Source organism: Eschrichtius robustus, chromosome 7, assembly GCF_028021215.1.
Source record: "Eschrichtius robustus isolate mEscRob2 chromosome 7, mEscRob2.pri, whole genome shotgun sequence".
In the NCBI taxonomy this organism is placed as follows: domain Eukaryota; kingdom Metazoa; phylum Chordata; class Mammalia; order Artiodactyla; family Eschrichtiidae; genus Eschrichtius; species Eschrichtius robustus.
In genome coordinates, this window is record NC_090830.1 from 132,029,366 (window position 1) to 132,053,366 (window position 24,001).

Consider the following 24,001-nt stretch of genomic DNA (forward strand, 5'->3'; position numbering starts at 1 on the left):
TGCAGCCTGCTCTGCTTACTCCGTCCTGCCGTTGGCAAGTTGAGTGGATTTTTCGCTAGGGGCCCGAGGGCTGTGGGAACACAAGCGTCTTCTCCAGCAGCCGCGAGGGTCTGCACAGCAGGGGTACCGAGACCAGTGGGTCGCAGTGCCTGGTGGTTCATAGTGGACACTCATCCCCTCTCCCGGCCCCTGAGCCCACTCCCAGGTTCTGGCCACCGGCGGGGCTCCAGACACTCCCAGGAATTGGAGCCAGGGGTTGCAGTGCCTGGGGCCCCGGCTACCTTAAGGGGCTCATGAAGGTGTTTTAATTTCTTTTAAAATTAGAAGGAAAAAAAAACCCCAAACTTTTTTTTTTTTTTAAATTTATTTTATTTATTTATTTTTGGCTTTGTTGGGTCTTCGTTTCTGTGGGAGGGCTTTCTCCAGCTGCAGCGAGCGGGGGCCACTCTTCGTCGCGGTGCGTGGGCCTCTCACCGTCGCAGCCTCTCTTGTTGCGGAGCACAAGCTCCAGACGCGCAGGCTCAGTAGTTGTGGCTCACGGGCCTAGTTGCTCCGCGGCATGTGGGATCTTCCCAGACCAGGGCTCGAACCCGTGTCCCCTGCATTGGCAAGCAGACTCTCAACCACTGCGCCACCAGGGAAGCCCAAAACCCCAAACTTTTAAGGTCAAAGAAAATGTTTTAAAATTTCTTCTCATATCAGAAATACATGATACTTTTGAGGCTCACGGAAATCTGTTAAATTATTTAAATTCTTTTTATGGAAAAGGGGGCCCCTAAAGTCATCAAGCACCAGGCATGCCCTGCTGTGTGGAAGCCTCCACGCCCACTCAGCGGGCCTGAGTCCCCGAGCGCCACGGATCAGGATGCGTCCGCTGTGAGATGAGAGCTCGGAGCCACGGGGAGGGGACAGCCCACCGGGCCCTCGGGGCCCAGATGGTAGTTTAGGTCTGAGCTTAACTCCATCAGGTGAACTATTATCCAGAGCTGCTTTGTGGAGAGACCAGGGATGGGGCTCTCCGGTCTGCAGGAATGTTGCTTTTGGCTCCAAGTGGCCACCTGTGATGGAAATTCTGAACCCCGAGGCTCACGGAGGAGCCAGCCCCTGCTAGCCCCTGACCTGATGGAGGGGGGACCACGGGCACCCTGGTGGGGTCCACGCAGCAGCTCCAATGGCAGACAGGTTCACGAGTCTCCTGTCTGTCTGCACAATAGCAGTGTGGACCCAGGATGGGGACATGCCGGGCCTGCGAGGGGCACCAAGGCCTCCTGGGGGGGGCATCATGGTCCTGTCAACACAGAGCTCCTGTGACCTCATCCCTCAATACACGTTGCAAGGGCTTCCTAGAACACACTGGGGACCAGGGGGATTCTAATGTTATCTGCACAAATCTGTGATGCTGGAGGGCAGAGCGGGGTGGTCCCCTTCACCCCGCCTTCCCACCTTGAAGGGGTGCCACCTCCCCAAGGGGCTGGGGAGATGCTGCCATCTGCTCGGTGGCAGGGTAGCCTGTACCCACACTTGGTCCCCGCCGAGATGCAACGGAAGCAGCAAGGGGGCTTTGAGGGGCTCTCCTGAGACACATCTCCAGCGGACACTCCTGGAACCGGAAGGCCCTGCAGTCCCGAGGGCTGAGTCACCAAAGGCCATCGTCACGCATTTGCCCTCCGAACCTTCTCTTGGTGCCTGTGATCCGCATTTAGACCTGATGGGCAGTCGGGGCCCAGGGCTGGTGCTGGGGCCAGCAGGGAAGTCTGGATGCCTTCTGTGGCCCAGGGGTGCCTGTGGCTTCCACAGCACCAGACTGCGACCCTAAATGGGGCTGTCAGTGGGGCTCAGCTGCAGGGTGACTTCCATTGATTTACTGACATGTTTACAAGTATGTTCACAGTAGCCCAAGAGGCAAGTACTAATATATCCCCATTTTACAGGTGAGGAAACTAAGGCAGAGTGGTTGGGTTACCCACCTGAGGACACACAGGAGCTAGTGGGATCTGAACCCTGACATTCTGTTTCCAGTCTGTGTGCTCAGGCTGGGGCTCTCCATGGCAGATGGTACCGAGGGGGATCTAGGGGCTCCCAGGGGCTCCCACCCTCGTGGAAGTTCTCCTGCCTCTGCACATGGGGACCAGAGAGAGGGGCAGGACAGGTACCAGCCTGGGGGAGCTGATGGTCAGGGGGAGCAGGTCTTCCCCTGGCCCCCACCCAGCCCCCTGCGCTTCTGGGGCTGAGCCTCGCTGGAGGCCCGTCTTTCCCAGAATCCAACCTCCGTGCCCATTCCTCGTGCTCTCGCTGTCCTGCAGGCTACTTTCCTGACGGCCTCCGTGCTTCTGCCCACCCTGCATCTCGTCTGACCTCCCCTCACTTTCGTGGGGTGCCTGCATTTCAGCACTGGGGTCCGCTGTCTCCCTGGCTGATGCATGCCCCAGAGGGATCTGAACTCATGACCCACCTGGGGGAGACACCGTCTGTCCTCCAGCCCCTGGCTGCCCCCAGCCGGCCCAGGCCAGCCTGAGGTCCCATCACCCGACCTCCATCCTGGAACAGTTACCCCCATGGGACAAGCAGGTGCCAGGCGGCTGTGTCTGCAGAGATACCCCAGCAAGGCAAAGTCTGGGGGCCCCACGAGGGCCGAGACTTGGGAGCTTGGGAACAGGGAGTCTTCCTGGGCTCAGGGCCTTTCTCTCAAGATGGAGCATACTGGTTGCCAGGGCCACTCACAGCACAGAATTCCGCCGCTGGTGGCGCGCACGCTGGGGTTTTTCTCACGTTTCTCATCTGCCGTGGGGTGGGCTTAGTGGGGCTTGTTTGGGCCCGAGCACAGTAGCCCATGAAAAGCCATTTTTACCCTGAAGAACTCCTGTTAATCCTCCTCATTTTTATGTTTTTGACTCTGCCTCCAATGGTTTTTTTTTTTTTCTTTTCAAAAATCAATGTAATTTTTCTAATTATATAAGCAATGAGTGCCCTCTTTGGAAAATACAGAAAAGCACAAAGAAGAAAATAATCTATAATCCCACCTCCCAGAGGGAACCGCTATTAGCGTTTTGTTCTGCCTGTTTCTTTTAAAAAAAAGTCGTATTAAATGCAGTTATTTATAGAGCATGGTTTTGGGTTTAAGAACGGACCAAGAGTCACTGGCATCTGAGCGTGTTCCCCTCTCGGGCATGGCTGTGACCCACTGGCCGCCCAGCCAAGCCCCCCAGGGTGGAGCCTGCTTAGGAGGCCGCCAGCCCAGCAGGGCAGGAGGGCAGGCTGGAGGCACCCCCTGCCCCTGCCCCGGGCTAAGCTGAGAGAGAGGGTCTGGGTCAAGCACGTCCCTCCCCCTCCCCCTCCCCTGGGTGCAGAGGAAAGCTGGACGCCCCATCGTGTCTCCTGGGAACAGAGTGGGAACCCCACAGTTCGTGGGGGGACTGTGACCCCCCCCCATGAACATTCCATAGCTCTGGGCAAGCCTGCCAGCCCTGGGTGTCCGGGGGCCAGGAGCAGGCCGGCTGGGGGCACAGTGGTAAGGACGCGAGGCGGGTGGCGAGAGGCAGGCTCCAGTGTCCACGTCCCCGCATCGTCCGAGGAGTGAGTGTCTGTTGGGGGTGGGCGTGGAGATCCGGGGGAGGGAGGGTCGGCATGTGCCTTTCCCGCCCCGCCGGGCCCGGCGGGGCACAGCCAGCCTGGACTTACCCTCCTCCAGGGTGGCCTGCGCCCGCACCCCCGTGGGCAGCAGTGGCAGGGGACAGAGGACCGGCCACCCCTGAGTCGTAGAGTCGGCTGGGCTGACGGGGGTGGTAAGCAGCCTCACACACCCCTGGCCGCCGCTAGCCCCTGGTCAGGAGTCTTTTTTTTAAACCTATTACTGATTCATGACATACAGGAAGTTGCACAGAACTTACGTGCACAGCTTCAGTTCCTATTGCGTGAACCCACCTCTGTAAGCAGAGCATTCCCAGCCTCCCAGAAACCCCGCTGGGTCTGTTCCAGTCACTCTGGCCCCTGAGATAACCACCACCCTGACCACCTCTAACAGCAGAGGTTGGTTTGCCTGTTCTGGAACTCTCTATAAATGGAATCATGCTGCGTGCGCTCTTCTTAAAGGTTCTGCTGGGCGGTGGCTGGGCCGTGTGTTGTCATCCTAGCATCTGTGGTGGGCAGGGGTGCCACTCCCGGCTGCAGGCTTGTTCGTCACTCTGCAGACACTCCATGTGTGATATTCCTGAAGATGCTGGCTCGGCGTGAGGGACACCAAGTCCTGGCTTTGCAGAAACTCTCAGGCCGTGAGGTAGGGACAACTTCTCCTTCTGGGGCCAGAAGGCATGGGGGCCGAGCCCACAGGATTCAGAACTAGCCCGGAGGGAGATCGGGGTCTCCCTGGAAGAGGTGGAGCCTGAGTGAGATTCTGAAGGATGAAGAAGAGTTTGCCAGAGGGACAGAGCTGGGGGAAGGAAGGGCAAGGCAGGAAGAAGGCAGAGCATGTTTGTTTTCCCAGGGGGACCCTGGCTCACGCAGACCCGGCCACATGCCCTGCCTTGTCCCCGTTGAGACTGGGATCAGGAAATCACATACCAAGTCAAGTCAGGGGCCGGAGTGGTCTTCATCGCCCACCTAGCCCTTGAAAGAGAAAGAAACTGCTGATCAAAAACATCTCCCCTCCTTCTTTCTTCCACCTTGAGATGTAAGGCTTAGGGCAGATGCTTCTACGAAGGGACAGCCTAATACAGGATGGCAGGCAGGGGATGGGGTACCATGGCCCTGCTGTGACCGGAAGAGGCAGGAGTTGGGTGGAGGGGTCTCTGAGGTCCATTCCGCTTCCGCCACCCCCTGATTAGACGTGTGGTGTGAATGACTGAGGGTTCGTCTCCTGCAGTGAGTGCTTGAGCGGGAGGGCAGCGTCCCTTGTAAGGCATGGGTGCCTGAATGTGGGTGGGCACACAGGAAAGCAGGACTGGGGGGCAGAGCTGGGGCTGGGGCACAGCTGTCACCTGGGGCCGTGGCTGGGCTTCAGGGGACCGAGTGCAGAGGCGGCGTAGATGGGCTCAGTCCTGGCATAGGGGTCTGTGGGAGGGGCTGTCGTCGGATTCGCTGTGTCCCTGGAATTACAGGCTCTGCTCTGCAGGTGGTGGGGCAGGAAGGGCCAGTGGCCCATTTGCACTTTTGCTCTGGAGGGGCGCTGACCTTGGCAGAGGCCAGGGCACATCTAAGGAGTGCCACCGAGTCGAGACAGGTTCACGCTCTGAGGGGACCACTGATCTTGTCCTTGTTTGAGAGAGGAGACCCCTCCTCAGTCCCCCTTCAGCATTTCTGGGGAGCTGGGCGGGCCCAGCCTCCTCCCAGGACCCCCTTTGGGATGCTGGCATCAGGCTTGCCCAGTCTGTTCAGGCCAACACAGCGGTTGATTGGCTGACAGACCCAAATTCATCTGCTGGCTGGCAGCCCCTCACTGCAGGAGACCCGGCACCTGATTTTATGCTTTATCACCATGAGGTTGTGTGGGGTGGGGGGAAGAGGGTGGCCAGAGCTCTGAGCACACACCTCAGCTCTACGGCTGGCTGGGCTCGCCTCTGAAGTGGGGAGAAGGATGCCACCTCACAGGCCCTCCCAGGTAAATGAGATTGCAGGTGCGATGCACCCGGTGCCCAGCAGACCTTCGGTCAGGGTGTGGCCGTCCCTCCCTCTTGGCACAGATACCAGTACATGGGAGCCAACTGTTTCACGCATCCGTGGAGTTGGGGACCGTGGGTTGGCTGCACCCATGGAGGTGCAATCAGTGTGCACCGCTGTGCTGCACACGTGGGCCGGCTCCCCTGGGGGCACTGTGGCTCCCAGCCGCGTCCCTCCCCCAGGGATGTGGGCACCTGGAGCGAGTTAATGGTGGAGCTTCTCCCGGGGGAGCTCTGCCAGCAGCCTCCCCTCAGGGACCCCCTCCCAGGGCAGAGAGAAGCCCTCAGCCCCTGCCTGGCTCCCGTACCTGCAGGAAGCTCTGGGGATGGGCCCGTGAATGAGCCAGGTGTGAACCTGGCCCTTCTCCTCCCTAGGCATCTGTTTCCTCCTCTGGAAATGGGGATAGAGGATTGTTCGGACTTCACGGGGCGTCACAGGATTGAATGAGAGAATGCTCCTACCACAGTTAAGAGTCCTGCCTGGCCCGAGGTGGAAGCGCCACAGGCGGTCACTGCTGCCTCCAAACAGATAGTCGTTTCAACTCACCTGTTCGGGGCCATCTTGCGGTCCTGTGTCAGCCTCCAGCTTTTCTCCTCCTGGGAGGTTGAGGGGCCTTCTCAGCCTCCAGGTGGGGCCCTGCCTCTCCCCTCTGTGGCTCACCACCGGTGACCCTGGCGGCCCACCGCCCACTCTGAGGCCCTCAGTGGCCAGGCCACTCGTCTATCCCTGATGCTCTGATCGTTAGTTCATGGGTAGGGAGTTGCTGGGTCTTTCTGGAGCCTGGAAACGTAAGCAGCTGCTCCCAGGTCGCCAAGAGGAAGGGCCGGAATCCACAGGCAGCGTGAAAGACTCAGCAGGGTGCACACTCGTGTGTGTGTGTGTGTGTGTGTGTGTGTGTGTGTGTGTGTGTGTGTGTGTGTGAGAGGGCACGTATATGTATATGTGTATGTGAGTGTGTGTGCAGGAGTGCGTAAGCGTATGTGTAAGTGTGCGCTTGGAGGATAAAGAAAGATTTCTTTTTTTAAAACATATCTCCTGTGGTTTTCGATTTTCTTATGTATCTGAAAATCAATACAAAATCTTCAGGTGCAATTTGGGTCTCTAAGGCTGACATTGTCATTCTGCTTCGAGTGAGATGGGAAGCTCAGTCGGGGAGAAAGTGCAACCGCCCCTGCTGTCATTAGGCGTTCATTAAGTCCAGCTCTGGACACTGATGATCACAGCTCTGATTGAACTTCAAGAAGAGGCAGGACAAAAAAAAAAAAAAAAGAAGAGGCAGGAGGTGGGGAGGGGGCCTTGATGCAGCGTCTGTTTCAGAGAGTGCTGCTGGAACCGGGGTTCGCCAGGCTGTCCTCCCAGCCAAGTTGGAGGGAAGGTCCAAGGTGTGCACGACTTCCTGAGGGGCTCAGGATCCGTAGGGGGCATAGGGGGCATCTCTGTAGGAGCAGTGTGGGGTGGGAGGGACACTCTGCTGGACCGCCACCCTATGCTGACCTTGGGTGGCGGCTAACAGACAGGGCGGGGAGGATCGCTTCATGCCAGCCGTGCCCGGAGCCGTGCTGGGTGCTGTACACGTCAGGCCACTTGATGGCAGTCAGCCCCTCACATGTTATTTATCAAAGGTCTGCTCTGCGTGAGGCCCCTGCCACGCGCTGGGATGTACCTGCCAAGTATTCACTCATATTATCAGCTAAATAATAAGACAGTGAATGACTTCATCATACTCGTGCCCGAGAAGTCACCGAGAGAAGGCCAGAGTCGTCCTAAAGGCTTCCTCTCTCGTGTCCTGCCGCTGATCCCTGCTGTCACCTCCAGTACCCGTCAGGACCGCTTTGGCCGCAGCTGCCAAAGAACACTAACTAGCAGTGGCTTCAGCCATGGGGATAGTTATTTACCGAAGAAAGCATTCGGTGACTCTCAGACTCAGGGTTGGCACTGCACTTCAACAAGGGCTGTCTCCTCTGTCTTTTTTGATCCACCAGCCTTAATATCAGGGTAAATCCAGGCTTTCTGAGGCCTGAAGTTTAGGCAACTTGGAGGAGAGGGGCTTTTTAAGAAAAAGAATACATTAGGTTTAATGAATATAAAATTAGTTTGGAAAGAATTGAAAACACATGTCCACGCACAGACGCGTACACGAATGTTCAGAGCAGCATTATTCATAATATCCCCAAAGTGGAAACAACCCAGATGTCCATCAGCTGATGAACGGACGGACAAAACGTGGCCTATCCAGGCCGTGGAACGTTATTCAGCCACAGAGGAGAATGAGGTACTGACTCATGCTACGACATGGATGAGCCTTGGAAATATTACGCTGAATGAAAGAAGCCAGACACACAAAAGCCACATATTGTGTGGTTCCATTTATAGGAAATGTCCAGAACAGGCAAGTCTGTAGAGATGGAAGGTACATTAGTGGTTGCCAGGGGCTGCAGGGTAGCCAGGAATGGTGAGAGATTACCTCATGTGTTTAGCGTTTCTTTTTGGGGCGATGAAGTGATCTGAAATTAGAGAGAGGTCATGGTTGCAAAACACTGTGAATGCACTAAAAGCTACTGAAATGTACACTTTAAAATGGTAAGTTTTATGTTATGTGAATTTTACTTCAATTAAGAAATGACTATTTATGTGAACATATTTCTGGGGCCCTGGAAGGTGCCTATGCCATTGAGGGGCCCGAAACTGAAGAGTCATTAACTTTGTGGTAAGTCCACCCCTGCTTAGCATGTTGGCTTCTCATTCTGTTTGTTACCTCATGGTCATAAGATGGCTGCTGTGGCACTGGGTGTCATGGTCACCTTCAAGGCAGTGCTAGTGAGCTTTCCCCCCATGAGTGTCCCTTTCAAATGGATGCAAAGCTCTCCCAGTGCTGCCCACCTTTCCTAACTTCCAGATGTATCTTTGGAACTGGATCATGTGACCATGCCTGACGAGGGCTTCTCGGGAAGGAAGTACCTGGCAAAAGGCAGTGGAATTGTCACAGCTGGCTTAGCCAGCCATGATTCTCTGCCTAAGAATGGGCCCATGGCTGCCTCAAACAAAATTGGGGTTAGGGTAGCCAGAAAGCTAGCCTTTCTGCTTCCGTGACACCACCCCCCCAACCCCGTCCTTCAAACAAACAGCAGCCAGACTTGCCTTCTGGATGTTCAGATCTACAGTTCACTCCCCTGCCCAGAACTACTCCATGGCTCGTGCTGCCTTCCAAACCAGGCAAAACTCATTTGCTCCATCGTCCACTAGACTTTCCTTGGCTGGCCTCTGCCAGTCCCCTCTCCACACGGAACTTGGAATTCCCACCCGCCTCCTCTTCCCTGGCTGTGGGCCTTCGCAGGGATGTTGTCGACAATGGTGACTATGACAGCCGCTGGCACGGAGGGAGCACTTCCACTGATCGGGGTGCTCTTCTGTTTCTACCTCATTTAAAACTCACAGTCAGGCGATGTCTTCACCCCCGTTTTACAGATAAGGCACCTGGGCGCTGAGTGGTTGAGCCGCTTGTCCGGTCACGTGGCTAGCAGCGACAGTACAGGTGCCCGCCCAGGCCGCCTTGCTCCCGTGTGGGTGAGGGTGGTGACAACAGTGAGAGTCACAGCTCCCGTTTTCTGAGAGCTGGGCCCGGGCCAGGCGCGGGGGCCACGGGCACTGCTATGCTGGGTCACCCAGTCATCATAAACCACCCAGCAGGGCCGTTGCTCTTCTCACTTGAATGTCGGGGGCACTGCAGTTCTGAGAGGCACAGCGTGCTGCCCAAGGTCCCAGAGCTAAGGGGCCGAGGGGCGGGATTGAGACCCACGCCCTCTGGCCGTGTTGCTCCCGAAAACCTTGCTGCAAACTGGAGGCTGGAGTTTGCAGCGGGGAAGGGGCCCTGCCCAGCTGGCCCTGCGGGTGCCCACGCTGGGGAGGTGGCCCTGCCTCCCCCTGGACCCCGAGGCCTTCCCCAGGCTCCTGCGCCTCATCCAGGATTGCGCTCCCCTGCCCTTTCCACCTGGGGCTCCTCACGTGAGACGCGCCTGTCGTTGCGCGCACGGCCCCTTCTGCCTCCTCCCCCTACCCTGGCACCTTTGTTGGTGCCGCTGCTCACCCAGACCATGTCCTGCAGTGACCCTCCTGGGACACTGAGTTCGTCCTTCCTATGCACCGCGACCTGTGCGCCAAGCTCAGTCACGCTGACGTTGGCAATGGCTGCTGGTTGGCCCCCTGTCTCCGTCCCACCCCCACCCTCCAATCCATCTTCCCGGGGAGCCAGAAGGAGCCAAAATGCAAATTCGATCAAGCGCCTCCTGGCTTGAACACCCTGTGGGGTTCCCGCGGCCCGTGGAGAATTCGGGTCCTTAATGCGTCCTGCTCGCCTCCAGCCTCACCTCCATCATCACTTTCCCCGAAAGTCCCCCGAACCTGTCACTCCATTCTCCCTCCATGTGCACATCTAGGTCTCCTTTATGTCGGTTTTTAGATATTTATAATATTATGGTTAGAATTAGGTATTCTACATTTTCACTTAGCATTACACCATGCGTATTGTTCTATTTTCCTATGGTCTTTAAAATTTTTCTGTATGGACCCTCCCTCCTTTCTCCTACTCCCACCTCCATCCCAGAATAATCTGTGTTAACAACCTGCCGTGCTTCTGTCTCTGCCCCAGTGTACACACACACACACACACACACACACACACACACACACACACACACACACACACACACGGCATGAGGGGTGGGGGCCGTCCTGTTTGTTGTTTTGAAAATGGAATCATACTGTTTTTCTTTGCACGCTGCTTTTCTCGCTTCACATCCCGGGCACCCGCCAAGTCCACAGCAGCAGTGCTAAGTCACGCCCTTCACGTGCCGAGTGCTGCGGTGGCTTCGCGCGTGTCCTGGGTGTGGGTGCTGCTGGTGACTCCCCCGGCCCCCTTGTTAATAGACATTTGGGCTCTTTCCTCCTTTCCCATTACAAACAAAAAAATGTGCTTTCTTCAGCTGTTTTCATGTTTTAAAACTGTTTCCATCTTCTCTCACTTAACGGTTTGGACTTTAGATTCTATAAATGATTCTTTCAGTTCTATTAATGTGTTTGTGGAGGAAAGAAGAGTTCTGGAGAAGTCCGCATCTTGTCCTCCATGGTGTCCCCAGGTGGAGGTTTGAGTGGGCAGAAGGGGGCAGCCTCTGTCCCCAGTCTCTTGGGTGAGGTTTCCAGTCCGGGTCTCCCCGCGGCCTGTGCTGAGCGCATGAAGAGTCCCCTTGGCCCCCGAGACCCCCGACTTGGCTCCAGCTAGCATCACCTCAGAGGACAGAGTTCCCTGGCTGCGAGGGAGAGGTCAGGGCTGCCGGGCTGCCCCCAGAAGAAGCAGTTCCAGGGGAAGGGCTGCGCACCCTGGGGAGGTGCTCACAGCTCTGTGAACCTGAGCTTGTTTGGAAATAGGGTCGTTGCAGATTTATTTATTTATTTTTAAATTTTATTTTAGTTTAGTTTAGTTTTGGCTGCGTCGGGTCTTCATTGCTGCGCGCAGGCTTCTCATTGCGATGGCTTCTCTTGTTGCGGAGCACAGGTGCGCAGGCGTCAGTAGTTGCAGCACGTGGCCTCAGTAGTTGCGGCGCACGGGCCCAGTGGTTGTGGCCTCGGTAGTTGCTCCGCGACGTGTGGGATCTTCACGGCCCAGGGCTCCAACCCGTGTCCCCTGCACTGGCAGGCGGATTCTTAACCGCTGCGCCACCAGGGAGGTCCTGCAGATTTAATTAGTTAAGCTGAAGCCACACTGGAGTAGGGTGGGCCCTTAATGCAGTGTGACTGGTGTCCTTTAAGAAGAGAAGCCACAGAAAGACACAGAAGTCAGCCATGTGAAGACGAGGCAGAGATGGGAGTGATGCGGCCACAAGCCAAGGAGTGCCTGGGGCCCCAGAAGCTGGAAGAAACAAGGAAGAGCCTTTGGAGGGAGTGTGGCCTTGCCAACACCTTGATTTTGGACTCCTGGCCTCCACAACTGTGAGAGAAGAAATTCATGTTGCCTGAAGTCCCCCAGTTTGTGGTACTTTGTAACAGTTGGTATTAGCCAGGCTTGTCTAGACTCATTGAAGCAAATAGCAGATGTCATGTCATTTAGTCTGACGACATTTCAGTCCAGAGCTGGAGACCGGCAGGCTGGGTGGGGTGGGGAGGCAGGTCAGGGAGACTGCGGGTTTGGGGCCTGGACAGCTGGTGGGGGTTAGGGTGAGGGGTTGGGCCCTCGGGGCAGCCGGGGGCTGTGGGTAGTCCTTCCTTGGCCTCCTTATGATGGAGAGGCGTGTTGGACCTCCAGGTGGGGACCCCTGGCGGGCGATGGGTTTTCAAGTCTGGAGCTCCGAGTGACAGGCCCGGGCTGAGATGAGCCATGAATCTTGTCCAGCAAAGCCTGGGCCGGAACCTGGGCCCTGGACAGCGAGGTCGGCTCTTTCGGCTGTGGCCTTCTCATGGGCCAAGGTCGGTGGCTTGAAGCCTCCCTGGAAAGAACAGAGAAGGGGGACACTTTAGAATGAAAGTGTGCATTTTTAAACACATGGCTTCTCTCAGCTTCTAAGTAGCAGTGGTGATTATCGTGTTTAGGCCTGAATGGGAAGTGATATTTCTAATATGAAAATCTAGTCTAATTAGATTTGTCCTACAAAACAATTTCCCAGCAATGTATCGTGGACGTGAAAGCCCCTTGATGAATGACTAGCTAAATTCAGAAGTTTAAGTTGGTAAGGAAGGAACTCAGTTTCTAAGCCCTAGTTCTGAAAAAAAGGCTTTCTTTTCTTTTTTAGTGCTAGTCTTATTTGTAAAGCCTTATAAATTCATAGAAGAAACCATTGGTACTCTTTTCCTTTAATTGGGGCACAGGATATGGATTCCGGTGGTGACCAGTGGTGTGATTTGCAGGAATGGGACCTTCCGTGCATGGAGTAGTCTGCCAGGCAGGCCGGCCTCTGCTGCCTGGAGGGATGTGGTCTCTGGAATCAAGAGGCCCGGGTTTGAATCCTGACTCAGTCACTGCCTACCCGGGCAGTTTGGGGCAAGTGACAAACCCTCTGAGCCTTGACTTTCTTGTCTGTAAGTGGGGATGGTAATGCCTACTTTGTCAGGTGTTATGAGGAGCAAATCAGATTGTGCCGTGTCTGTAAAGCGTCTGGCAGGGTAACTGCTGGCCACGAGGACAGTGCTGGCCTTGCAGGGTGGCCCAGGTGTCCTAACCTTGGCGTGCTAGGCTGACCCCTCTCCTTCTTCCTGCCTGCAAGCTGGGCTTGAACACCCCCAGCGACTGGGGGCTCATTCCTGGCAGAGGGGAGTCTGGTCTCCCTGTACCCTCTCCCGACCTGTGCCTGTGGCCTCTGCCCTCAGGCAGCTGCGGAGCAGGGGGCTCCTGGGTGACCCTGGTCTTGGTTGTTGGGCCCTTGCTTGAGAATGATCCCTTCCACCACGACACACCCCCTTCCGTGCCATCAGGCGAGAGGCCCCATCTCCACCGTCTCTGTAGTTCTTGTGCCCAGACTGTGCAGCTGATTTTGTTCGTTGGTAGGATTTCTAGAAGCGTGTGCAGGTGGGAGGAGGGACGTCGTGTGCTGCACGTGCAGGAGGTGGTCTGGCTGCCGTGGCTCAGCCTCAGCGTGTTTACGTGCACAGGGCCCTTCCGTCCTGGTGAGGATGTGTGTGCACCGGGGCGTGTGCCCGACTTCTCCCCCCAGCGACTGATCATGGAGAAGTCGTGCTTCCGCTCTCCAGGCCAGATTCTGGGAAAGGGGTTCTTGAATGCCAGCTGCGGGAGAGGGGAGCCAGAGCAGTGGGGAGTGGCCCGCCGGCCCACAGAGGCCTGAGACGGCCGAGCCCCTCGCCCATAGCCCTGCTGCCCTCCCTGTGCCCCCAGGGTAACGTCCGTGCTGGGAGCCGGGGCTGCCCCAGAGAGAGGGCTGGTCTCGGTGGGATCTGGAACCCAGCTCTGGAGCCGGACAGCCTGGGCGCAGATGCCCGGTTCACCACGGAATAACCTTGTCTGTGTGAGCCCTGCTGGGCCTCCATTTCTAATAACCCAGCTCTAAAATGGGGCCACAAGGAGCCACTGCCTCCGTGAAATCCTGTCTTCCCAGAGATGGCGCCTTCTGTCATCACTGTCGTGCCCATCAGCGCCCACCCGCCCTCTGGGGTGCCTGAGGAGGCAGCCCCTCCAAGCCTCAGCACTCGCCTGTGTCCGAGACCAGGCGGAGGGGAAGGCCAGGTGCGCGGATGCCCAGCTAGCCCTCTCCCTACACAGCCTCGCGGGGGGCTGTCCTCCCTCGTCCTGACCACGGGAAGGTAAGGGCCAGGTGGTGCAACACCATCCCGAGTGGGACGTCAGAACCGCAGGAGCCAAGGCGGGAAGGGCGCCTGGGGCCCTGGGGTGGCGGGGAGCTGCAGCCTCCGGAGTTCTGATGCCCGTGGGCCCTCGGGCCGGGCTGGGCTCCACAGGAGAAAGTCCGCAGCTGTGAGGGGGCCACAGCCCCTCCACCCCGGCGAGGGGGCCCCTGCACGCTGCTAGGACGCACGGAGGATGTCCAGGGAGCGTGCGGGGCCGGCAGCACTGCGGTCTCGCGGCCGGCGTGCCGACAGCGGGTTTTCCGACGGGCTCTGTGAGCGGGTCCAGCGTCCTGAGGCCCCGGGTCACTTCGCATCCCCTCCACCGACTGCAGGCACTTCCTTTCCTCGCCCCCTGCTCCGCCGGGCTGTCTTCTCGAACCTTTCCTTGCTGGCCTCCTCATCACCCCGTCCATCCTCCAGGCTGTCAGTGGGGGCTCCCCACGCTCCCTCGGAAGAGGGGGCCCCACCTTCCTGCTCCCCGCTGGCCCTGCAGCCTCCCGCTCCCCACCCTGGAAAGTGGGCCAGTGATATTCACCCCCTCTCTCTGGAGATAAGGAGAGAAAAGCATCTCCAGCCTGGAGGGGCTGATGAGTGTCCTGATTTCCTTGGGGGGAGAGGGGGTGCTCCCGGCTGTCCTCACGGAAGGGCAGCCGAGCTGGCACAGCTCTTAAGCCTGCAGTCGCTGCCTCGCAGGCCGGGCCCTGCCACCCCGCCACCCCCCGGCAAGCCCGTCCTGCGGTTATCTCATGCCTAGACGGACTGGACGTGTGGCTGCCGTCCTTTGGAAAACACCAAAGACCACGTGGACCGCCCTCCCTCCCCGCCTCCCACCTCCCAAGTGCTCCCGGTCCTGTGAAGGGCCAGCCCCATGTAGGGCCCTTAAAGCACCAGCGTTTGAACAGCCTGACCCTGAGTGTTAGGAGGGCCCCCTCTGCTGATTCGTACGCTATACGCTCGGGGTTTAATTGGAGCATAATTGTAATCCATATGCCTGTTAAGGTAATTACACTTATAAACCTAATATAATCCATAGGTCAATGGGTTCAGCGCTAATTAAGGCAGCCGTAATTAACATTTACAAAAAACCTTGCAATTACTGGAATATCCTTTAAGCTGGCCTTCTGAGTTGATAATGAGGCTGGGCTCAGTGCTCCGTGGCCTCCTAGGGCTCTTTGACTCGGCACACCGGGCCTCCGGTACCAAGTGCCTGCGCCTTACCTCACTGGGGTGGGGTCCGCACCCGCCGTTACCACCCCTGAGCTCTGTGACAGGCACCCGGCTGGTGACGGTAGCACCAGGGGAGCCAGATCCTTGTGACTCAGCTGTCCCTAGCGCTCAGCTTTTGCTCTGGCTCAACAGACTCAGCCTGACAAAGCAGTTCTTCGAGAAAAGAGAACGAGAAATCCGCATGTTGGACTAGAGGCAAGACCAAACTCCGGGGCATCTGGAACTTCCTCCCCCGTGGTGGTGATGAGCCTCGCGGGGTTCAGAGGGTCTACCTCTGGGCTTTCTTCCTGCCCCACGCCCTGCACCTGCAGCTGGGCTACACCTGTGCTCCCTCCACTGCCTTGGGGCCGGAAGTGGGGTGGGAACGAGACTGCCCTGAACGCTGGCCTGGCTGTGCCCGCATTCTGTCCCCGTGGCCCCTCCCCAGGTCCATCCAGTGAGGGAGAGTTGGGCCTCGTGGGTGTGGGGCTGCAGGCGGCGGGGCGGGGCGGGGAGGTGGTGCAAGGACCAGGGAGGCACGGCCAGCGCCAAGGGGCTGCGTCGTGGGCCGGTGCTCAGGGGAGCCAGCCCAGAAATCCAGATGCCCGTGATCGCCCATGGCTTTTGCACGGCCTCCAGATCTGTGTGTCCAGGAAAAAGGAACGCTCTCTGATGCAGAATGTTCCAGACCGCACCCCTCTCCTCTCGCCACCCCTGCCCAACCCCAGGAAGAGTCCAGCAGCTGCATGCTAGGGCCAGGGCTGCCCCTGTTCCTGTATGTTGCCTGGCTCCTGGTCATGTTTTCAGCTTGGTGAGCCCCACAGAGGCCCACCCGCCGGCCCCGACCCCGTCCGGAGCAGGAGATAAGCAGCAGCCCCAGCAGGCGGAGTCCACGGCAGGACAGTCGCAGGCTCATCTCTGGAACCTGCTCTTTTCCTGCTCAGGAAGGCAGTGGCACGCTGGGGGGCACGGGGACGTCCTGTTGTCCTTGCAGTCCCGTCCTCCGGGAGCCAGGTGCTCTTTAGACAGCACCATGTGCGTCCTCTGGGAGGGGTGCTGGCGTAGGTAGCGGGGAGTGTGCCCTAGCCTGGGCTGCCTGGCTGCAGGCCCCGCCTCTGCCGCTTGGAGCTGGTATGACCTTGGCCGGGTAGAAGTTATTTAACCACTTTAAGACTCTGTTTTACATAATGGGGAGATGACGACTGAATTCAGTAACATGCACGAACGCTTAGCGTGGTGCCTGGCGCACAGAAAGCACCCGGCTGACGCTGCTGCTGCTGCTGTCGCTGTCGTCACGGTCACTGCCAGGAGCAGTGGAGGAGCAGGGCGCTGGGGCGGGCGGGCGGGCTGGACCGGGTGCGCTGTCAGCGGGGCCCGCGTCTCTGCTTTCCCCACCTCGCGTCTCTGGGTCTGGGGTACCTGGGGGCCCCAGCGCTGGCTCTTCTCCCTTCATTTCTGCGCACTCTCCTGTCTCTGCCCAGAGGCTCTGAAACTCTGGCAGAAATGGCCAGATGGGACCAGTTTCTGTAATGGAGGAATGAGGCGAACGAGCGCGGGGGACTTCTCCACGGGGACCAGGCGGTAGTTCAGGGGCGGCACGCACACGTTGGGGGAGGAGATGAACATCCTAGTGACGGTCGTCACTTCTCGAGCGCCTGCTGTATGCCAGATTCTGGGCTGAGCGCCGCGCAGACTCACTCGCTGATTCCAACAGCAGCTGGATGTAGCTGGCATTTTAGTCCATTTCATGGATGAGGAAATTGAGGCTCAGAGAGGTTGAGTCATTGGGCCGAATTCATCCAGTCAGGGGGTGGCTGGGCCAGGGTTTGAACCCAGCCATTCTCATCACCACTGTGCTCTCTCCCTCGCAAGGGGAGGCCCCTACCCGCTCTCTCTCGTGGGTGGGCCAGTGGGGCTGGGGGAGGGAGTGGGCCAGAAGGAGGAGGCTGCAGGATGCTGGGGGCAGCCGCCCTCTCCAGGGGGATGAGAGCTTCACCCTGGAGACCCTGCCCAGGGTCTCTATCATGACCATTAGCCGTTTTTTTAACTCCAGTATAATAATTTGTATTTTTTCTTGTTGATTGATAGAACTGTGGGCGTTCCTGAGCTCCTGTTCTGGGCCCAGCTCTGCCCTGAGCTGTTCGCATGTGTTGCCTCGCTGAGCCCTCGTGCCAAGCCCACAATGTGGGTGCTGTCATTATCCCCCTTAGAGAAGAGTCAAGCCTCTTGCCTGAGGTCACACTGCTGGGACGTCGTGGGGAGGCTGACCCCACTGCTTACAGGCACTGGCTCCTTTGATCCCTGCCATCTTCAAAGGCCATAGCTATGAGGTGGCAGCAGCAGAATTCAAACTCAGGCCGTCCAGCTCCCTAACCTGTGCTCATGTTCACTGTTGAAAATTTAGGAAAACCTGAGAAGTGAAAAAAGAAAGTAAACCTCGGACCAGCCCACCATCCAGAGGTGACTTCTGATAACATCTGGAGGTCCACCTTCTGCACAGAGTATGTGGGTTACGTATTCTGTCCAAAAATGCGATTAGGAGCACATGCTGTATTTTTTTTAAGTGATTTTTTAAATTTTATTTATTTATTTATTTATTTATTTATTTATTTTTGGCTGCGTTGGGTCTTCATTGCTGTGCGCAGGCTTTCTCTAGTTGCGGTGAGCGGGGGCTACTCTTCGTTGCGGTGCACGGGCTTCTCATTGTGGTGGCTTCTCTTGCTGTGGAGCACGGGCTCTAGGCATGCGGGCTCAGTAGTTGTGGCTGGCAGGCTCCAGAGCGCAGGCTCAGTAGTTGTGGCGCACAGGCTTAGTTGCTCTGTGGCATGTGGGATCTTTCTGGACCAGGGCTCGAACCCGTGTCCCCTGCCTTGACAGGCGGATTCTTAACCACTGCGCCACCAGGGAAGTCCCAGCACGTGCTGCTTTTGAAATTCCTCTCTTCAGCGACCAGTTCGAAAACACCATCCCACATCAGTAGCGTCCTCCTGTGTCACCGTTTCAATGGCTGCGTCCTACTCCACGTGGACACACTGTGTTGCTAGATATTCCATTGTTTCCAGCCCTTCCTTAGTGTAAACAGGGCTGCACTGAACATTCTTGGAGCAGGGCCTTGCCTTATTAGTGATTTTTTGCATTAAGACGGATTCTCACATGTGGTGTTGCTGGGTCGGGGGACATGCAGAATTCTGAGGGTTGTGGTACTTCTGCAGAATTCTCCCTCCCAATATCAGCTGTGCTCCCAGTACAGACAGTGCTCTGTTTCTTTACATTCTTGCCAACAAATAATACCATCATTTAAAAATACTGTCTCCAGGACTTCCCTGGTGGTCCAGTGGGTAAGATTCTGCGCTCCCAGTGCAGGGGGCCCAGGTTTGATCGCTGCTCTGGTAACTAGATCCTGCATGCATGCCTCAACTGAGTCCGCATGTCGCAACTAAAAATCGCACAGGCTGCAACTAAGACCCGGTGCAGCCAAAATAAACAAATAAATAAATATTTTTTAAAAAAACATTGTCTCCATTGATAGAAAAAAGTTACCGTCTTTGATTGCTAAGGAGACTAAAGTTTTTTTTCATCTTCCTTGGTCACTGATTTTTTTTTCCTTCTGTAAATTGAATATTTATATCCTTTCTTATTCTTTATTGTATATTTTTAAAATCAAGGCTTTTCTTTAATGAGAAATACGCATTTCATCAAAGACGGAATGCAGAGTCTATGGCTCATTTATTCTCTGGAGAAGATGCTTCTTTTTTGTTCCTCTAATCCAATCAGATACTGAGACTAAAAGATTTTGGCAAATTAATTTCTGCGTGTGAGACTGTCGGTGTGTATAAGGATCCTAGCCGAGAAAACTACATTTTAATCCCAGTTACTCAAAGTTGTGAGGCCACTTGGTGTCACACTGACCAGGGTTGCAATCCCCACTCGGCTACTTTCGAGCACTGTGACCTGGGAATGCTCCTCAGCCCCTGAAAACCTTCACTTTCTGTGCTGTAGAATGAGGACCGCTGCGGTTGCCGTGCAGTTTACATGAGGTCTGGGTGGATGTGATGGGCCTGGTGCTGTGCCTGACACCTAGGAAGGGAGAGCGGGGGGTTCATATGTCGCTGGTGCTGGGTCAGGCCTCGCTCCTGATGCTGTAAGAGGCCAGGCAAGTGAAGGAAGGGTGAAGTGCTTAAATAACTTGTCTCAGACCAGCTGGGGGCCCGGCACTGCTGGGACGGCAGTATGCTGATTAGATCAGCAGTGATAAAAAAGCCAGCAGGGCCCTTGGATGCGCCAAGGCCGAGGCAAGGAGAGGGAAAACTAGAGAAATACTGCAGCTGAGTGATGGGCAGAATGGGTGTTGCAGTTTGCCGCCGGTGGTCTCCTCATAATCGCTAATGTTTATTGAGTATTAAGGTAAATGCTGCCTTATCCCCATTTTGCAGACGAGGGGACTGAGGCACAGAGAGGAAAACAACTTGCCCAAGACAGCACAGCTGGGGAGTGGCGCAGCCGGGACTATGGCTCCTTCTCGATGTGGCCCTGGGTGAAGGGTCTTTGAGGTCTGTACCCAGCAAGTGCCTCCCCCACCTGCTTCTCGTGCTAAGTGTGTGTGCAGTGTGGGTCAGACCGCATCAGACTGGAGAGGGAGGAAGGTGCAGAGGCGGCTCTGAGACCACGTCGGGCGTTGAGCAGAGTCTGATTCAGTGGACATGATGGGACTGTGGCCTCCACCCAGGGGGCCTTTGGTTCCATTATAAGATGAGGCCACTCATCCTGGATCTGCCACACCATCTTCAAAGGGCAGAGCCTGAACTCTTGGGCCTGGCATTTGAGATCCTCCTAGAACTGCCCCCCCCCTAACATTCTGGTCTCATTGTCCGTTCTCCTTACCTCCCACCCTGAATTCCAGGCAGGCAAACCACAGCTAGGCTATTCCAGGCCTCCCTTGCCTGGAATGCCCTCTTCCTGTCCCTGATTCCACACTCTTACTGTTCCTGTGAGTGCAGCCTCCTCCAAGAAGCCTTCCCCGGTGCCACGGGGGAAATTTAGGCATTTCCTCGTCTGGCCCCCCAAGACACCTCATTCTTTTCTTCGTCACAGTTCTCGTGACAGGTCCCTCCCCGCACTAGCCCAAGAGCGCCTGGACTCCCAGACCAGGGCGCCTTCATTTTTCTGTCCTCTGGGCTGGCCTCCACTCCAGACCTGATTTTGAGTTGATGAATGAATGAACGAACGTACAAGCGAATGGTCGGCAGATCCGGGCCTCGGGAGTGCTTAGCGGTGCTCGGCAAATGCCGGCTGGATCAGGGGTGGTGGCCCAGGGGGCCTGCACGTGCTGCAGCCCCAGAAGCACGCTGGAAGCACCTCGGAACGCATGCGTACCAGCCGCCTTGTCTGTGTTTGGAATTCAGGTGAACAGATAGCTTCGTGTAGTTTGCTTTGTACTCAAACCTCTGTGTCCCCAGGCATTGGAGAGACGAGGATGTGTAACTGAATGATGGCTGTCTTGGAGTAAGTTGCAGCCCATTAGTAAAACCCATTTCCTAGAGGAGGGTTGGGGTGCTGGTCTTGGGGTAGGGCCGAAGCCTCATGTAACTTTGTCATCACCCAGCTGGTGGGCTCACCCCTGGGGAGGCCATTGTGGGCCAGGTGTCATCCCTACCTCGCAGAGATGCTAGGCCAGGCTGGCCAGGGAAGGGGGCACAGAAGGCACTGGGTCGGGGAAGCTACGCAGGCGTGGACGGGTGATCGGTGGTGGGGCCCATGTGCTGGGCAGGGGCTGGGTGACGCGGCACACAGATGGAACCCGTGAGACCTTGGGGGGTCCGGGGAGCCTGGGGAGGGTGCAGGAGTCGGGGAGGGGAAGCACAGAGGTAGCTGAGGGGTGTGACCTCGGCCCCGTCCCATCAGTGTGTCCTGACCCCTCGGATGCTCACGTGGAGCCTGTCCTCTTGTACCTGCTTCTTCCCTCGTCCTTCCTGCCCTGCCTGACACCGCGGAGTCACAGGGGAGAGGTGCCCTGACGACTCTGGGTGACAGTCGAGGGCGCACGAGGCTGCGAGAGAGAAGCAGCCACGTGACCCTTAGTTCTCACGCCGCAGCTGGACAGACAACTGCATCAGCTGCCTCGGGGGCCGCCCTGCAGCTGCCGGGCCACCTGGCCCGGGGAACGGGCCCAGCAGCTTCCTGGGAGTGTTCTCAGAGCCTTTCTGGGAGAGGGAGGCACAGTGAACCTTCTGGAATCTGAGCCCCAAGTCAGGGAGCCGGCTGGAAGGCTTCCCGAGTCCTCCCTGAGCGGACGTCCTCCCGGGGCTGTTGGGCCTCCTCATCCCCAGGGAGCTGCCGTCCGCCCTGCACTCACAGCGGCCTACGTGCAGCTCATGCCTTGTGCTCTGCCCAGCCCACTTTCTAGAGAAGGTCAAGGGCGGCGGGAGGCGTAAGCCACTTGCCCAAGGTCCCACGGGGGGGCGGACGGGGCCTAGCCCTCGGCAGTCTGACTCTGAGGCCGTCTGTGCTCTGAGCCACTCGTCTCGCCTCCCTCTCAGTTGTGGGGGGCCCCAGCCTCTCCCGTGGGGGGCGGCACTTGGCTCGGGTTTGCCCGGTTCAGACGCGGAACCTCCTGGGAAGGCTTGCCGGAGGACGTCGGGGCAGAGCCCTGCGCCGGGCGGGCGGGGCCGGCGAGGGGCAGGCCGGGGGCACTCACCACGCTGCCGCCACTTCCCGCCGCTCGCCCAACATGTGACAGAACGGCTCACGACCCACTTTTATTTTGGTAGAGCTTTTAGTCCCCATTTACATGTTTTGTTTTTCCTTTATAGTGCCAAGTGTCGAGCCTAGCGGAGCACAGATGTCTCACCAAACAAAAATAGCTCCGCTCCAAGGAGGGCTCTGCGGCCACAGGCGTTCTCATGCTCTCAGCAAAACCAAGTTCTCTTGCCAAGTGCTCTTTGGGAGGATGTTTGGAAAAAATGTCAAGGCATTCATTTTTCTCTCGACCTTTTCGGTTGAAATTGCAGGGCCTTAACACTGGAAGTAAAAGAAGTTATAAATAAAGACACAGCCAATGGCCAGGCCTGGCCTGCTCTCCCGACCAGCCACTGATGGTTTCTCTGCAGCTGTTACCAAGCACAAGGGTCCCGCGGTGGCCCTGCCTCTGTGAGAGGAAGTTAACAATCATTTCCAGACAGCAGAGGGACCAAGAGCAAGGTTTCCACAGTAGCGAAGAGGGGAGGCCTAAAGAGAGAGGGGGCGGCAGAGGACAGCGCCCAGGAGGCCCAAGGGGTGGGCTTCCCCTAGACGGTACCATCGGAAGGTGCGTCTGAGAATGTTTGCTCAGTCTGTCCTGGAGTTTGGAAGTGTCGGTTCTTTACTGCCGTCTGGTTCTCCGGCAGCACTGACCATCTGCTGGAGGGGTCTGGGTGGGTCCGAGGGCACCTGCTGGTGATGCATCCCAGCTGGCTCTGACTGCATTCGCTCTCCTGCACTCTCCTGGCTATGGGTGGGTCCCAGGCTCCTGGCCAGGGGGCTGGCTGGCTTCCCCAGGGCCCACATCCTTCCAGGGGAGCCAGGACCTGAGTTGCCTGCCGACATGAAGGCCACCCACCAAGGCCACAGAGGGGATGTGATGGTGGGGCTGAAGGTGTATCTGCTGGTAAAGATGGCACACGTGGGCCCCGGTCTGCCCGGGCTGGAGGCCACCTTGCTGTGGGGTTATTTCACGCAGGATAACGAGCCGTTCTTTTGCCTTCGTGCTGGAGGACTTCCTTCGGCAAGTCTGGTCCAGCCCATGGTGCGGAGAGGTGGGTTCTTGGCAGTGCTGGGGTTTACTGCACTTTTGGTCCTTTGGTGGCACTGACTGTCTGTTGTGGGGCCTGAGGGTGCCTGTGTGGGGTGCGTAGTGCTGGCTCCGGGGCCCGTGGAGGGTAGGTGGCTGCAGAGTGACTCCCTGCAGTGGCGTTGCCACCCGAGGGGCCACTGGAAGCCTCGAGGCTGGCAATACGGCAGCTTCAGGCACGCAGGGAAGAGGCGTAATTTCCACTTTCCAGGTCCTGGATCTGGCTGGCATCTCGTGCAGTGGCCCCAGAGTCCTGTCTTGACCACAGCTTATGATCTCAAGGTATAAACCCAGGTCCGCATGAGACAAGCAGCCAGTGATGGCTTCGTATACTCACTAGTTAGTTTTTCATGGGAGAGATTTTATTTTGGTTTAAAAATTTGTTTTTAATTTTATAAATGTAATATGTTCACATTGGAAAATTTGGAAATTATGAACAATCCGAAAGAAGCAGCTTAAAAAAAAAAATCCTTTTGTAATCCACCGATAACATCAATTAACATTATGGCATATTCTCTTCCAGCCCCCTCCTTCTTTTAGTATTTTTAAGCATAATTGAGATTGTGTTTTACGTACGGTTTTACCGCCTGTGCTTGTCAGCCTTGAAATAGGCTCATCTGCATTTTCTATATGGGCTGCAGGGAGAAGGCCAGATTGCTGAGGTTTAGCTGAAGCTGTGGAAGAAGGAAATCCAAAGATATCCTTCTCATTGGCTTTGCACAGGCAACACCATGGACTCATGTTTTCCTTCTAGTAAAACAGAGGCCGAATTAGCCACTAAGAGTGACGCCCCTGACGGGCGCTTGGTGATTACGCTCACAGAGTGTGTGCTGTGCTCTCGGCCAAGACCATAGACGAGGAAGGGGCTGCCACGGGGGGAATGCCGAGCCCAGCCCCTTCCTGAGGAGCTCCTCGAGAGCTCTCCAGGGTCTTCTGCAAAGCAAACACTTTACGGGGAGCTGAGGGGTCTTCTGT

At 56.9% G+C, this 24,001-nt stretch overlaps 1 protein-coding gene across 2 annotated transcripts in view; it reads left to right on the forward strand.

Annotated features, from left to right (window-relative positions):
* The window catches only part of LHPP (phospholysine phosphohistidine inorganic pyrophosphate phosphatase), a 135,179-nt gene that overhangs the window by 64,576 nt on the left and 46,602 nt on the right, over positions 1 to 24,001 (forward strand). Inside the window, exon 7 of one of the 2 annotated variants that reach the window (XM_068548728.1) lies at positions 22,011 to 22,269. The exons of the other annotated variant lie outside the window; for it this stretch is intronic. Within the exon in view, the coding sequence (XP_068404829.1) occupies positions 22,011 to 22,029 (19 nt within the window). The 3' untranslated portion in view covers positions 22,030 to 22,269. Of the gene's footprint in view, positions 1 to 22,010; positions 22,270 to 24,001 lie in introns of those variants that run through there. 2 annotated transcript variants of the gene reach the window in all.